The sequence below is a fragment of the Leptopilina heterotoma genome, unplaced genomic scaffold (genome assembly GCF_015476425.1).
Source record: "Leptopilina heterotoma isolate Lh14 unplaced genomic scaffold, ASM1547642v1 Lhet_144, whole genome shotgun sequence".
NCBI lineage: Eukaryota > Metazoa > Arthropoda > Insecta > Hymenoptera > Figitidae > Leptopilina > Leptopilina heterotoma.
In genome coordinates this window covers 749,338-766,934 of record NW_025110862.1, presented here as the reverse complement: position 1 = coordinate 766,934, position 17,597 = coordinate 749,338, and the positions used below count along the sequence as shown (strand labels likewise).

At 21.9% G+C, this 17,597-nt stretch overlaps 1 protein-coding gene across 2 annotated transcripts in view; it reads left to right on the top strand.

The window, feature by feature from the left end:
- The window catches only part of LOC122498256 (angiotensin-converting enzyme), a 210,615-nt gene that overhangs the window by 185,540 nt on the left and 7,478 nt on the right, over nucleotides 1-17,597 (top strand). For both annotated transcript variants that reach the window (XM_043605911.1, XM_043605910.1), the window contains one exon: nucleotides 16,471-16,637. In XM_043605911.1, coding sequence (XP_043461846.1) covers nucleotides 16,471-16,637 — 167 coding nt within the window. The remainder of the gene's footprint in view (nucleotides 1-16,470; nucleotides 16,638-17,597) is intronic.

Sequence of the window (17,597 nt, the reverse complement as noted above, 5' to 3'; positions counted from 1 at the left end):
AAAGTGGAAAAAGATTAAGAATATGAATAGAACAATAAATAGGAAATAGAAAAAGTAGGAAATAAATCGAAAACATAAAAAAATACAAAAAGATAGAAAAATTTGGAAATAAGTGTAGAAAACGATTGAAACAGATGGAAAAATAAAAAGGCAGAAAAATGTAATAGAAGATTGAAAAAAATTAGAAACAGAAATATTTATAGAAAAAATTTTAAAAAATACGAAGAGATAGAAAAATAAAAACTATAGAAAACAGTAGAAACAGACAGAGACAGATAGAAAAAATAATAAAAGAAAAAAAAGTGTAAAAAAATAAAAATATGAAAATAACAATAAATAGGAAATAGGAAAAGTAGGAAATAAATCGAAAAAGTAAAAAAAAATACTAAGGGATAGAAAAAAATAGAAAAATGACAGAAGACGATAGAAACAGTTAGAAAAAATAAAAAGTCAGAAAAATGTATTAAAAGATTGACAAAAATTAGAAACAGAAAATATAGAAAAAAAATTGAAATATTATAAAGAGATAAAAGAATAAAAAGTATAAAAAAAACAATATACACAGAAAGGAAAAATAATAAAAGCAAAAAAAAAAGAAAAATAGAAAATGATTTAAAAATATGAAAATAACAACAAATGGAAAATAGGAAAAATGGGAAACAAATACAAAAAATACAAACATATAGAAAAAATTTAAAAAGGCAGAAAACGGTAGAAACGGATAGGAAAAATAAAAAAAGAAGAAGATGGAAAAAGATTGAAAATAGAAAGAGATGAATATACAGAAATAGAAAAATTTAGAAAAATTAAAAAAAAAGAAAGAAACATAAACGATAGAAAGAAGAGAAAAAGAAAGAAAATAAAGAAAGAAGTAGAATAAATCAAAGTAGGTGTAAGTAACTCGTAAGATAAAGATCACGATCGAGACGTTGGTTAAGCGAAAACGGAACTTGGCACTCTTGCGCTCGGTTACGCTCAAACGATTGCACTCTGCGTGCATTTTGTTGCATCATAGAGAGATAGACGTCAAACATCGACGACCGCCATGCCCACAATTGAAAATCAACTACTTCCTAGTTCGAGAGACATTCAGTGTAGAGAAAAAAAATTTTACATTCATTAGAGGTAGTCGAAAATTCATTCATTTGCCAAAGAAGATGATGAGTCGCCGATAACCTACTAAAAGAAAAAATTTAAAAAGTAAAACGTGAACTGCGAACGAAAGAGACACACCATATTAGAGTGACTCAATTTTTATCTTATCGATCGTTTTTCGCTTAAAAAGGACTCGCGTAAGAAAGTACCTACTCTCCTCATTCTTTCTTTTTCTTTGCATAAATCGCTTCCTAATCCGAATTTATCGGTAAATCACGAACTAAGAATGTAAAATTTTTTTTTTTCAAAGGTACCTTTCTTCAGAGCGCGCCCTAAATTTAAAATTCATAAACCAAATCAATAAAAAACTATTTTTATTATTTTTTTGTAATTTTGTTAGTCGGGCAGAACTTTATTATTAGCAATTAAATATTTACTTGTATCAAAAAATTTTTATTTGAATCAATTAAATATTTACTTGAATCGAATAATTTTCATTTGAGTCAATTAAATATTTACTTGCATCAAAAAATTTTTATTTGAATCAATTAAATATTTACTTGAATCGAATAATTTTCATTTGAGTCAATTAAATATTTACTTGAATCAAATAATTTTTATTTGAGTCAATTAAGTATTTATTTGAATCAAAAAATTTCTATTTGAGTCAATTAAATATTTACTTGAATCGAATAATTTTCACTTGAGTGAATTAAATATCAACTAATCAAATTATTTTTATTTGACTCAATTAAATATCTACTTGAATAAAATAATTTTTATTTGTGTCAATTAAATGGTTTCATATTTGCTTCAAATACAGAAATTATTGGTTCAAGAACCATTTAATTGACTCAAATAAAAATTATCTGATTCAAGTAAATATTTAATTGATATAATAGTCACAATGTTATTTGAATCATGAAAATTTTTTTTCACTGTTGATATAAAATTAAATTTTCCTTTTTTCTCATTCAGAAGCAAACAACTAATTATACTAACAAATTAATTACCATTAATTTTATTGCCCATAAAATAAATTCTCCTGTTTTTTAATTCTTTTTTTATAAATTTCTTTTTATATAATATAAAGTTTGGTGATAAAAAAAACTCCCGATTGCTGTATTTTTTTACGTAATTGGGTTAAGTATATAAAATAGGGGCTTAAATTATACGAGTTTTATGTATACAAAGTTTGTATTTTTTTATAATTAAATGAGCTACATGAAAAAAAAAATTGCGCTTTCATGATACATAACATTTTGTGCTTGATATGTATGTACATTATATACATTGAGAGAGAAAAAAGGCGAGAGTTTGTGAAAATGAGTTTGATTTTTATCACATATTATATGAAATGCGAATGTGAAAAAAAAAATATTTTGTCTAGCGTGAGGTTAATTTTCTTATTGCGTCAAAGAAAAACATAAATCATGGTCATGCGTAACTGAGTTTAATTCATTTCAAAACGAGAAATGAATCTGATAATTATATCCTTCCAGGTTTTTTGCAATATTTGATGCGTCTTTAATATTTTTTTTTTATTTTCATTATACGAATCCTTTAGAGCGATTATGCTTCTATTATAGTAATACTGTTTTCTAATTTTACGAGTTATTATTTTTATTATTATTATTATTATTATTATTATTATTTTATTATTTCAATTGAAAAAAAAATTTTAGTTAATTTGCGAAAAATATAAACAAATTTCCATTCATTTTGACATTTTTCGTTATTGATAAAATTTTCACGTAATTTGTAGTTTATAATTTGTTACACTGAAAAAAAAATTTGTTTAAATTTAAATTTTATTTATAACAAAAGAATACTATTTGATTCAATTAAATATGGCTCAGTTGTCTATTATCTCCATTAAATATTTATTTTAAGTGAGCAAATATTTACTGGACTAAGTATTTTATTTTATCGCATTAAAAAAACAGTTGTTCGCGTTAAATATAAATTACTTAAGATAATGAATAATTTAGCTTACTTGAATTCATAAAATAAATTAATTGTGCGACAAGTAATTTTTTTATTTTTATCAAAAACTTAAATATTTGCGCGAAATAAATAAATTATCAGTTACAAAACAATGTAATTCGAATAATTTAAGTTATTTGAATCAAATATATATTTTTTAGGTCCAAATAAAAATTAGTTGAATCAAGTAAATATTTTTCAAATAATTTGAATTAAATGAATCAAATACATTTTTTTTTCAGTGTAAGTTAGTTATGTTATTATTGAAATTTTATTATAGTTTATAATTTTATTAATTTATATTACTTTTATTACCTTGCAATATTAATTACAAATAATATCAATTAATATTTACATTATTGATATTGATTGATAATATTGATAATATTGATAATAATATTATATTGAAGTAATTGAAGAACAATAATTATTAAACTTCTAATTAGCAATAATTGTTATTAATTACACAGGTTTCTTGAATGCTATCAAATTGATACTAAATTGAATTAAACTTGATACCAAGAATAATTTAGATAAATAAAAATAAAATAGATAAAATTATCATTTGTTCGACATTTTTGGTATTAATTCCTTGCAACTTGATATTATTATGTTAACAGTGTTATTAATTATTGTTAATATTAATATTTATTTTTGTTCTTATTTAATATTAATTCTTATTAATTATTTAAAAGTTAATTTTAATTGTTATCAATTATTTAAACATTAATCAAAAGTGTATTTAATAAATTTCTTTTTGGTTCTGATAATTTTTAGTTCTTTGAGTAATTTTTTTTGGTTTTTGTATAGTTTTTAGTTTCTTTAATCAATTTTTTTTTGGTTTTCTTAGTTTTTAGATTGTTTAATAAATTTTTTTTGGTTCTTACAGTTTTTAGTTTTATTAGTAAATTCCTTTTGGTTTTTTTGGTTTTCATTTTTTTAGCAAATTTTTTTGGCTCTTTTAGTTTTTTAGATTCTTTAATCAATTTTTTAGTTTTTAGTTTGTTTAATAAATTTTATTTTGGTTTTTATAATTTTTAGTTCATTTAGTAATTTTTTTTTTTTTTGTATAGTTTTCTGTTTTTTAATCAATTTTTTTTCTCTTAGTTTTTAAATTTTTTAATAATTTCTTTTTGTTTATATAGTTTTCAGTATTATTAGTAAATTATTTTTGGTTTTTTAGTTTAGTTTCTTTTTTTTTGTTTTTATTCTTTTAACCAAATTTTTTTCATTTATTTTTTAGATTCTTTAATACATTTTTTTGGTTCTTTTAGTTATTGGTTTGTATAGATTTTAATTTCTTGAACCAATTTTTTATGATTCTTTTAGTTTTTAGATTTATTTATTTATTTAAAAATATATAAAGTTCTTAGGGCTAAAGAGCCCTTTAAATGTTAAATAAATTTTTTTGTTCTTATAATTTTCAGTTTTCTTAGTAAATTTCTTTTGGTTTTTTTAGTTTTTATTTTTTTAGTAAATTTTTATTGGTTCATTTAGTTTTTTGATACTTTAATCCATTTTTTAGTCCTTTTAGTTTCTTTAATTAATTTGTTTTTGGTTCTTTTAATTTGTTAAATAATTTTTTTTTGTTCTTATAGTTTTCAGTTTTATTAGTAAATTTCTTTTGGTTTTTATTTTTTTAGTAAATTTTTATTGATTCATTTAGTATTTTGATACTTTAATCAATTTGTCTCATCCTTTTAGTTTCTTTAATTAATTTGTTTTTGGTTCTTTTAAATTGTTTAATAAATATTTTTTGGTTCTTATAGTTTTCAGTTCTTTTAGTAAATTCCTTTTGGTTTTCTTATTTTATAGTTTTTTTGTAAATTTTTTTGGATTCTTATAGTTTTCAGTTCTTTTAGTAAATTCCTTTTGGTTTTCTTAGTTTTTAGTTTTTTCGTAAATTTTTTTGTGTTCTTATAGTTTTCAATTTTATTAGTAAATTCCTTTTGGTTTTTTTAGTTTTTATTTGTTTTAGCAAATTTTTTTTGGTTCATTTAGTTTTTAGATTTTTTAATCAATTTTTTTGGTTGTTTTAGTCTTTAGATTGTTTAATAAATTTTTTTGGTTTTTATAGTTTTCAGATTTATTAGTAAATATTAGTTTTTATTTTTTTAGGAAATTTTTTTAGTTCTTTTAGTTTATAGTTTTTGTAGTAAATTTTTTTTGTTCTTTTAGTTTCTTTAATTAGAAACAGTGTTATTAATTATTGTTAATTATTATTTTCGTTTTAATTATTTATTATTATTTATTATTAATATTAATTATTATTTTTGTTATTAATTATTAACATTCATAATTATTTTTGTAATTATTTAATTATTAATTATTATTAATTATTTAAATATTAATATTAATTATTATTAATTATTTAAATATTAATCAAAAGTGAACAGTTTTTCGCCGAGAAAATAGCGTCTAAAGTGGAAAGAGCAAAAAAAAACCGCCGTAATGAATTAAATTTCTTTAATTATGAAAATAAAGTTAATAAAAATTAACCTAAACGAATTCTTTTTTTTAATTAAATTTAATCAATCAAATTTAATAAAAAGCTACATATTAAATTGATTTCCGCACTAGAATAATGATATTAGGGGATTGATATTTTGTTTGTAAGTTTGTATGTTACATTCACTGATACTGATATTCATGAAATGTTTCCTGTAATTGGAGACATGGCATATAGTCTTAAACGTTCGCATTACTGACATACAGATATTACTAATAGTTACGAAAGTTTCATGTATACATATATATACATACGTAAGTTAAGAGTGAAATTGCCAACCGGAAATAATAATTCCGAGACGAAAATCATCCGCAATAGAGAAATTAATAAAAAAAAAAAAAATATTGTCAAATGAAAAGGATATCTATTTTCTATAGAGTGTTCATTTCACTGCATATTTATTTTTATACCTATATAGTGAATTTTGATTCATTGATTCATAGAGCGAATACAATTATTTATTGCTCTGGTCACTTGTTCACCATAGAACTATCGATCAGACGTTTAATGGGAGATTTTCAATTACTATGCACTATGACGTAACAACTTTGGCACAGCTCTTTTAAATTGCGCATTCTAGTTTATGCAACGAAAAACGCTCTTATCTTCATTGACTGTGAATCTAGTTCAGATTTGTTAATATTCTTTTTTCGCCAAAACATTTTTCTTTCATTCTCGCCAAAAATCACACTTTGGAAAGAAAAATACTTTTTCTCATTATATGATAAAAATGTGATAATATGTGTGAAGAATTTAATAATATAGGCGGAAAAAGTGAACAATTATAATTTTTTTTATTTGCATAATTAGCAAGCTTATTAAATTTTATAATTCCATAATAATAAAAAACAAATATAAGAAAAATTATACAAATAAAATAAATTAACTAAATAAAAGAAAATTAAAAGAAAAGGAGTTTTTTAATTTTTTAATTTTACAATTTTATTATAATTTTGTGATTTGTATTTATTTATTTATTCGTTGTATAATTTTAATATATTTTATTATAATTTTATAAAGTTATTATAAGTTTTGAAACTTGAATATAATTTTATACTAATTTTAATAATTTCACAATTTTAGGAGTATTTTTATTTTATAAATAATAATTATATAATTATAAATAAGTAAATAATTATAATAAACAATTAGAATACTTTCCCATGCGATGGGAATGTGAAAAATGTATTTCCTATTTATTATTTATTTATTTATTTATTATCGACTGCGAATGTAGTTCCGGCTCTCTTCTTTTTACTTTGCAGTTAGTAATCTAAGACAAACTTATTTCCTTTTAATTTTTTGTTTCATTTAGTTAATTACACATTTATTTTATTTCTTTAATTTTTCCTATATTTGTTTTACTTAGTTTACTTAGTTTATTTCTAGTTTCCTCACTTATTTCTTATTTATTTTATTTTTATTTCATTATTTGCATTATTAGAAACGAAAATTAATTAAATAAAATAAGAAATAAATAAAAAATAAATAATGAAAATGATAATTTTCATTATTTAGGTATTTTTTATTTATTTCTTATTTTATTTAATGAATTTTCGTTTCAAATATTTGCTTTGAGAAATGACTTTTCGCATAACGTTGAAATACACTTGTTTAATTAAACTTTATAGTATCTAAGTGAATAAATTTTTTGAAAAGAAGGAAAAATTAGGAGAGTAGAAAATTTTTAGAGCAAAAAAAAAGAAAAAGGAAAAATGTCAAAGTGAGATTTCCGGTCGTGTGATACTTTTATGAAGAAATACAGGCTCGTTACGTGTATGTATAATATGGAACTAACGTTTTCACTGCATGCAAGAGTTCCTTTTGGACGGACACGAAATCTTGGGATTTTTTATATTACAACACTCGTGTCACGCATTTGTGGATCATTTGCCATGATTAAAGTTCTATGTGTGTATATTTCTTGTTTCAAAACTATTATAACAAAATTTCACTTGACATATTTTTTTTAACTCTCCTTTTCTCTCTCCCTCTTTTTTCTCTAGAGTAAAAAAAAAAGTTCTAAACTTTTTTCTCTCTCACCTTCTTTTTTTTTCTTAGAGAAAAAAAAAATTTCCATTTTTTTCTCCCTCTCGCTTATTTAAGTAAAATAATAAAATAATAAATTAAATAAATTAAATAAATTAAAAATATAAAATAAAATATAAATTAAAAGTTAATATAGTTTATAAATTTTCTAAATTACAAATAAAAAATTATAAAAAAAGAAGAGAGAGAGAGAGAGCGTAAGAATAAAAATACCCACCTCTCCCTGTTTCTGTCTTGCAAAATCAATTTTGCGCAGTTATAAAAAAATCCAAATTAGAAGGAGTATAACCATGTCAAAAGACTTAATAATATAGTGTTATGAACAGTTAGATTTTTTTCCATTTGAATTTAAATATATATTTGTATTATATGACTTAATTGATTTTTGTTCCCTTGGCGAATTATTCGCTTAAGCATTGGGTCAAGTCTATATAAACAAACATAAATCGGTGTGATTTATAGTTTTCCCATACGTATATATATATATAGGCGAAGTACTTTTCTCATAATGACGTGTATATAGTAACATTCTCAGCATCCCGGATTACGACACCGCGATTTACAGGAAAGTGCCGATTTCAAATTGGTATATTTTACCGGAAATTATGAGATCGATATTAAATTATAGCACTCGTGGGCATATTTTGAAACGAATTTTTTTTTATATTTATATTCTTTCGACACTGAACATCCAGAAAAAAATGTTTAAATAAAATAAATCGGTTTTTTTTTAAATTAAAAATTGAGTATATTTGAATGAAAATAAAATCTTTTTTTGAAGTATTTAATTTAATTATTTAATTTAATTTTTTTCTATTCTTTTTATTCATTATTTTTTTTAGTTCTTTTTTCGTTGATTTGAATAATTTATTTGAAGAAAATAATAATTTTTTTTAGAAAAATATAGGGGAACATAGTCTAGGTCGGCCACCTTTTTGACTTTTGTTTATAACTTTTTTTTAAAAATGAATTTGGACAATTGAAGTATATGGTTGGAAAGTCCTGTTTAATAGGAACATTTTTTCTGTACAAAGTAAATTGACAGGTTTAAAAATGAAAAAGTTATAAAGATTTAAAAAAAAAAAAATTTGTAGTCCAGGTTGGCCATTACAGTCAAGGTCGGCCATGTTTAAAATTCAAAGGGCATTAATCGTTAAAAAATAAAATAACATGTTTGGAGTTACGGAAAATTGATTCTTTATTGTTTACAGTTTGTAACTTAATGAAATAACAAAATAATAACAATAAACAATATAAAAAAATAAATATAAATAAAAAAAAGTTTTGCACTAAAATATTAATAAAATTAAATAAAAATATTAATAAGATGATCAATTATATTATGAGTTATACAGAATTGCAGTTTTTGCAAATGAAGTAGCTCGTCCTCAACTTTGCGCATTTTAAACACATAGTGGCCGACCTTGACAGTAAGTAACATTACCGAATTGTTGTAAACAAAAAGAAATACGTTTCGGGATTCGATTTTTTACTTTGTTTTCCTTTCAACCATGAGTCCCACAAATTTTCTGCATACTTGCCTTGACGATTCAATTTGTTTTTTATCTTTTATTAATGGTTTTTCACATTATGCACAAAACTTTTTTTGAGCTTTTTTTGTACCGACGTCACAGAAAACACAATTTTCGATTTTCCGAAAATGTAATTGAACAAAAAGTTAGGTTTCACTAAGACAAGCTTCGACAAAAATGCGCGTAGGTGGCGCTAGTGAACTTGACAAAAAAACGCGAGTGGCCTACCTAGACAGTAGGCCAACCTTGACTACATTCCCCTATTATTGGTTCAAGGAAATTTGCATAATTAGAATTTTTTTAAATTGAGATAAAAGTTTATTTCTTTTGATATAAATGAAAGATTTTTTTAAAACAAAGAAATATTTCTTATAGACAACAATGGTAATAAAACAATTTCTTTAATTCAAAATAATGTTTTTTTGATCCTTCAACAATGCAGACAATTTTTTTGATTCAAACATAATTTCTTTGAAATACTTTTTTCTAGATTTTTACTTTTTATTACGAAAGTTAGTAAATTTATACAATAGTTTCAATTTGTAAATTTGTTTTTAATTTAATTTTTTTAGTAAATTTTTATTGGTTCTTTTAGTTTTTAATTTGTTTAGTTCTTTAAGTTGTTAGTTTTTTTAATCAACTTTTTTGGTTCTATCTCAGTTTTAATATTTTTTAGTAAAATTATTTTGGTTCTGATAGTTTTTAGTTCTTTTAGTAAATTACTTTTAGTTTTTTAGTTTTTTTTTAGTAAATTTCTTTGATTTAAACATAATTTCTTTGAAATAAAGAAACTTTTTTGTACAAATCTGTATTTGCACTTTTTATTACGAAAGTTGGTAAATTGAGAAATTAGTTTCAATTACCAAATTTTTTTTTATTCTTTTAGTTGTTTGTTTGTTTAATACATTTTTTATTGGTTCTTTCAATTTTTTTATTTTTAGTAATTTTTTTTTGTTTATATAGTTTTTACTTCTTTTAGTAAATTTCTTTTGGCTCCATTAGTTTTTAGTTCGTTTAATAATTTTTTTTGGTTTTATTAGTTTTTAGTTTGTTTAATAATTTTTTTTATAGTAAAAAAGTCCTTATAGTAAATTCCTTTTGGTTTTATTAGTTTTTAGTTCGTTTAATACATTTTTCTGGTGCTCATAATTTTTAGTTCTTTCAGTAAATTCCACTCGATTTTTTGTGTTTTAAAATTTTTTAGTAAATTTTTTGTGTTTCTTTTAGTTTTTAGTTTCGTTAATTAATTTTTAAGGGTTCTTTTAGTTTTCATCTAGTTTAATAATTTTTTTTTGTTCTTATAGTTTTTACTTCTTTCGGTAAATTCCTTTTTGTTTTTTAGTTTTTTAGTAATTTTTTTGGTTCTGTTAGTTTCTGGCTTGTTTAATTGAAAGAAATTTGCATATTTAGTATCTTTTTAATTTAAATAAAAGTTTATTTCTTTTGATATAAATCAAAGATTTTTTTAAAAACCAAAAAAATATTTTTTTAGGCAACAATGGTAATGAAATAATTTCTTTAATTCAAATAAATGTTGCTTTGTCTCTTTAATAATTGAGAAAATTTCTTTGATTCAAAAATAATTTTTTTGAAACAAAGAAAATTTTTTCAGCAAACTCTATTTGCACTTTTTATTGTGAAAAATGGTAAATTTAGAAATTAATTTCAATTAGTAAATTTTTAATTTTTTTAGTAAAATTTTATTGGTTCTTTTAGTTTTTAGTTTTTTTAGTAAATTTTTTTGATTCTTTTAGTCGTTAGTTTGTTTAATAAATTGTTTTTGTTCATATATTTTTTATATTTTTTAGTAAATGCTTTAATTTTTTGGGTTTTTAATTTTTTTTAGTAAATTTTGTTGATTTAAGCATAATTTCTTTGAAATAAAGAAATTTTTTTATACAAAACTGTATTTGCACATTTTATTACGAAAGTTGGTTAATTTAGAAATTAGTTTCAATTAGTAAATTTTTTTTTAATTTAATTTTTAATCTTTCTAGTAAACTTTTGTTGGTTTTTTTAGTTTTTAGTATTTTTAGTAAATTTTGTTGGTTCTTTCAGTTTTTTTAGTAAATTTTTTTGATTCTTTTAGTCGTTAGTTTGTTTAATAAATTTTTGTGTTCTTATAGTTTTTATATTTTTTTGATAATTCTTTTTAATTTTTTGGGTTTTTAGTTTTTTTTTTGAAAATTTCTTTAATTTAAGCATAATTTCTTTGAAATAAAGAAATTTGTTTGTACAAAACTGTATTTGGACATTTTATTACGAAAGTTGGTTAATTTAGAAATTATTTTTAATTAGTAAAATTTTTTTCAATTTAATTTTTAATCTTTCTAGTAAATTTTTGTTGGATCTTTTAGTTTTTAGTTTATTTAATCAATTTTTTTTTTTTTTGGTTCTTTCATTTTTATATTTTTTTGTAAATTTTTTTGCTTCTTATAGTTTTTAGTAAATTCCCTTTGGTTCTATTGGCTTTTAGTTTGTTTAATAAATTTTTGTTGTGCTTATAATTTTTATTACTTTTATTTTTTAGTTTTTTCAGTAAATTTATTTTTGTTCTTTCAGTTTTTAGTGTGTTTAATAAATTTTTTAAGATTTCCTTTTGCTTTTATTTTTTTTTAATAAATTTTGTTTTGGTTTTTGTAGTATATTCCTTTTGATTTTTAGTCATTTGTTTTTGGTTCAGTTAGCTTTTAATTTGTTTAATACATTTTTTTTGGTTCTTTAAGTTTCTTTAGTGAATTCTGTTTGGTTATTTTGCTTTTGTTTTTGCCAAAAATAACTAACAAAATGTGAAATAACCAAAAAATGCAAATAGAAAATTTTCATTAGGGCTTGTTTGTGAGATGCAAACGAGTTGGCTTTTTGGAGGAAGTAAATGTAATCTAAATGCGGTCATTCGTCTCCTTTGCTCTGTAATGAAAAGCAGCTTTATCCTCACCACGTACAAACACAGACAAACACACACTCGAAATAGGGTATTATGCAATTCGCTTCTTTCATTCTTTTTTTTTTGCACCCGTCTGTAATCTTCAAAGTAATATAACCGAGAGTGAGTGACTAGGTCAAACCACAAGACACGAATCGAAAAAAGAACGGTACTTGAAAGAGGAAGAAAGGATAGAAGGAAGTCGATTACATATCTACTTCCCAAGGCCAGAAGATAAACATTTACTTTTGTAATCCAGGGAAAGAAATTACTTTATAAATCTCGTATAGTCAAAAATCCCACTGCGAAATATTTTACCGAAAAATTTTTAAAAGTTCAATAAATTTAAGTAGAATTAAATAGAATTAAATATATAATTTTATAATTTACTCTACATTTTCACGATTCGAAATTTTCGGTTAAAGAAGTAGTAGTAGTAGTAGAAGTCATTTTTGGCCAGACTAAACTTTTTTCGAACTCTGATCAGATTTTCTATTAGTGGTAAAATTCATTTCAGTTTTTTAAAATTCAAAGGTATTTAATTAACTTATAGTAAAAATAAATTTTTAATTGTAACTAGAATTTTCTATTTCAAGTTCGTAGCTGTGAAAAGTTTATGCAGTTCGTGTTAGAATTGGTAACAGTGGTAAAAGTCATTTTCAGTCCGACAATACTTTTCAGATTTAGTATTTTAATTAAAACAAGTAGTAAAAAGCAATTTTAGTCAGACACTAATTTTCGGAATTTGTATTTTAATTTAAAACAAGTAGTAAAAATCACTTTTAGTCAGACAATTATTTCTGCAATTTATATTAATATTGGTAGTAGTAGTAAATGTAATTTTTTAGTCTGACAATACTTTTCGTAATTTTCATTTTAGTTAAAAGCCAGTAGTAAAAATAAGTTTTAGTCAGACGAAATTTTTCGGAATTTTTATGTTAATTAAAAACAAGTAGTAAGAAGCGGTTTTAGTCAGACAATTCTTTCTGAAATTTATATGAAAATTAGTAGTAGTAGTAAAAGTCAGACAATAAATTTTTTAAGTCAGACAATAATTTTCGATGCATTTTTTTTTTTTTTTGAAAACAAAAAGTAAAAACCGACAATATTTTTCTGGAATTAATATTTTATTAAACAAGTAGTAAAAATCTGTTTTAGTCAGACACTTCTTTTCGGAATTTGTATGTTAATTGAAAACAAGTAGTAAAATTCACGTTTAGCCAGACAATTTTTTATGAAATTCACGTTAAAATTGGTAGTAAAGTAGTAAATGTCATTTTTAGTCAGACGATACTTTCTCCAAATCTTTGTTAAATTTTTATTTAAAAATAAAAGTCAGCAATTATAAAAATACTAATAATAAAAACGTAGTAAAAGTTATTAATTTTTAGTCAAAAAATAGCAACAGTAGTAAAAGTAATTTTTGGTACGACAACTCAGTTTGGAAATTTTGTTTATTTAATTCAAGTAGTAAACATAAATTTTAGTCAAACAATACTTTTGAAAATTTTAATAAAAAAAATTAGATTCAGTAGTAACCGTCATTTTTGGTAAGACAACTAAGTGTGGAATTTCTGTTTTGTTAATACTAGTGGTAAAAATAATTTTCAGTCAGACATTGTCTTTGTTAAATTCTACAATAAATTTTTATTACTAGTAGGAGTTATTTTTTTCAGAATTTTAATTTTTAATACCTTTCTAGAATTTTAGTTAAAATTAGTGTAACATTAGCAAAAATAATGTTTAGTCAGACAAAAACTTGATTTTCGGTTAATTCATCTATTAGTAGTAAAAGATTTTTTAGTCAGACATTTCTTGAATAAAATTTGCATTGAAGGTAAATTAGTAGCAAAAATAATGTTTAGTCAGACAAAAGCTTGATTTTTGGTTAATTCATCTATTAGTAGTAAAAGCGTTTTTAGTCAGACAATTCTTGAACAAAATTTGCATTGAAGGTAAATTAGTAGCGTAAATGTTTTTTTACGCAGAGAAAACATTTTTTTTTTGGAATAAATTTTTTTAATTTTCTGCAGTAGTATAAATCCTGATTAGACAGACAATACTTTCTGGGAATTTACAGTTAGAATTAATCGCAGTAGTAAAAGTAAATCTTGGTCAGACAATGCTTTCTCGAATTCATTTCAATTGATATCAGTAGTAAAAGTCAATATTCGTCAGACTGAATAAATATTTCCCTTGATTCACTTTAGGTTATTTTTAATCATTAGAAATGTCGATTTTTATTTAGAAAAAATGTTCCTCTAACTCAAGTTTAATTGTTACCGCGCAGTATTTAAAATAATTTAAAGCCAGATAATGAAATTACTATAGTAAATAAAATAAGAATAAAAAAAAAAATTGATAATATTGAATAATAAACAATAAATGAATGTAAATATCAAATAAATAAAAATTAATAGAAATAATAAGTAGATAAATAGAAATAAATAGAAATAATAAATATATAAATAGAAATAATAAGTAAATGAATAGTAATGAAAAATAAATAAATAAATAAATAAATAGAAATAATAAATAAATAAATAAATAAATAGAAATAATAAAAAATAAAAAAAATAAATTTTAATATAAATAAATAAGTAAAGTAATAAACAATAAATAATGAGAAACCATAAAATTTAATTTTCCATATTCACATATATATAAAATGCAATAAAAACAAGAAAACATGACACGCAAAAAAAATTCTTTTCCATATAGAATAAAGAATTTACCGGTTACTCGCGGGTGTTCAATTATTGATCTACATTCACACGGTACACTTGACGTGATAAATGTAATTGTAATTGACATGATTGCTACATGTTGTATATATAGACAAACATAACGTGTTATGTTAAGAAAAGTTTCACACTGGAAAATAAACAGCGTGCACGATTGGGACAAGGTTTCATGGGATGTTGTCTCAGAGTTGGTGAGAGGCGAGATGAAATCTGTCTTTAATGGTTTTCAAACACTCGTGTAGAACTTGCAGTTCAAAAGCGATAACGAGCGACGTCATGTCCAATATTGCAATTTTTCTCTTTCCCCATTTTTTTCTCGAAATTTCCAAAAGTTCAAACTTCAACTACTTCGCAGATGTATATATTTAAAATTACTTTGCCTTTAATTTTATTTCTTTTCATATTTCTATTATTTATTTATTTTAATTTAATTTCAAATTTCAATCTCGATTTCAATTCAATTATTTAAATTTTCTTATGCAACGGTTTATATATTTATAATATTGTTATTCTTATTATATTGCAAAATTTAAATTGTCTATTTTAAAAAATCACAATTATTGAATGTTAATTATTAATAAATTTTTTGAAACCAAATAATAAAAATAATAAAATAAAAGATCTCAAAATATCGATTGGGCTAATGGCGTTAGCCATTAGGACAATCAATATTTTGAGATCTTTTATTTTATTATTTTTATTGAATATATTGTAATATAAATTACACTAAAATTTAAAATTTCGAAAAAAAATAAAATAAATAGAAATAAAAATAAATTTTCGTGCAAATTTTTGAGAATAATTGGATTTTTTTAGAAATATTTTATTACAATTTTTAAAAATTTGTTGAACCCGTTCGGGAAAATTATTTAAATTTCAGTAAAATTATATTGAAAATAATTAAATTCCTGAGTAGAATTTTTATTATTCAAATTACTTTTTCATTCTTCAGAAGAATTTTACAATTTATAAAAATAATTCAAATGTTTCAAAGAATTTTTTCAAAATTTTAAGATATAATTTAATTCTTTCGAAAAAATTTTTGTTTCCGAAAAAAAAATGTTATTTTGGTTTTTGCCCAAATAAAAAAGACAATTAAAAAAAAAGTTTTATTTAAAATTGAATAATAAAAAAATAGGTCGTCTAATAGTTTCACTATTTTGTAAAAACCTATATAAATTCATGAGTGCTTTCTCACAAGAAAGTGGTATATTTAAATTCAATGTAGTTAGTCTGAAAACTGGTTCTAATATAAATTTCATGACATTTTCCTAAAGGCGTCAAAATTGGGACATTCTATCTTGACGTTAATTCTTTTTCACTTGTATAAATAAAATTTGAGACTAAATTGAAAATTAATAAACAAATGAATTTTCTATTCTTAGAAAAGAAATAAGAGAAATTTAATTTTTTCGATTTTGAATCTTAATGAATAAAAAGAAAACTTCTTTTTTTTAATTTTGTATTTTTCTTCCTTTTCTAAATTTTGCATTTTCCTTCTTTTTTTTCAATTCTGTATTATTCTTTCTTTTTTTTAATTTTTTAGAATTTTCTTTCTCTTTTTTGGTTTAATATTTGAATGCTGATGGAATAAAATAGTAATGGAGGGAAAATTTATTTTAATTGCAGAAAATTAATGGAAACGGGCTCTTCAGTTCCATGGCAGAAGACTTTGGAAGACGCTACAGGACATGTACGATTGGATGGCGAGGCAGTGAGGGAATATTTCAGACCACTCGAAGAATGGCTTAGATCCGAAAATTTAAGAACTGGAGAACTCGTTGGATGGACTTATGGTAAGTAGTTCATGATTTATACATTTTATATACTTCATTCTCATTAAAAATTCACTTTTCTTTTTTCTTTGTAAACATTTTCTCTCAATAGTAACTTTCGGTCGGTAATTTTCCCCTCGAACTGCCTAAAATTTAATTAAATTAATTTAAAAATATGAAATTAATTTAAATTTTTCCTGGAATAATGATAATGATAATTTTTCTTTATCTCAATTTTTATTTTTTTTTTAAATTTAATTAAATTTTTTTTATTGAATTTAATTTTTATTAGTCTTTTTAATTAAGTAATTAAAATTATAATTCAACAACTTATACGAATATTATTACAAAACATGAAGATATCAATCACTTCGAGTCCTCGACTCGGAGTAATTGATATCTTCATGTTTTATAAAAATTTAAATTTCCATAAAATTTTTCAAAAAAAAAAAATTAAACTATTTACAAAAATTATAATAAAATTCGTTGCAAGAATTCAATTATTTTCATAAATAATAAAATTTTTCATAGGATTTCAATTATTTTGAATACAATTTAAAGTAAATTCCTAGAAAAATGGAATTATTTTCTTAAATTTTTTGCAAGAATTTAATTACATTTCACGAATATAATGAAATCCTTCGTTGAAATTCAAATATTTTCAAAATCTACTATTTTAATAGAAGTTCTCAAAAGAATTCAGTTATTTAATAAAATGTAATAAAATTCGTTGCCGGAATTCAATTATTTTCATAAAAAATAAAATTCTTTACATTATTTCAATTATTTAAAAAAAAAATTGAAAAAATTCATTGCAAGAATTAATTCATAAATTAATTTCATAATTAATATCATAAATTAAATGATTGAATATAATGATTCATAATTAATCATAAATTAATAAAATTCTTCACAAGATTTCAATTATTTTTATCACAATTTTAAGTAAATTCTTCGAAAAATGTAATTATTTTCAAAAAT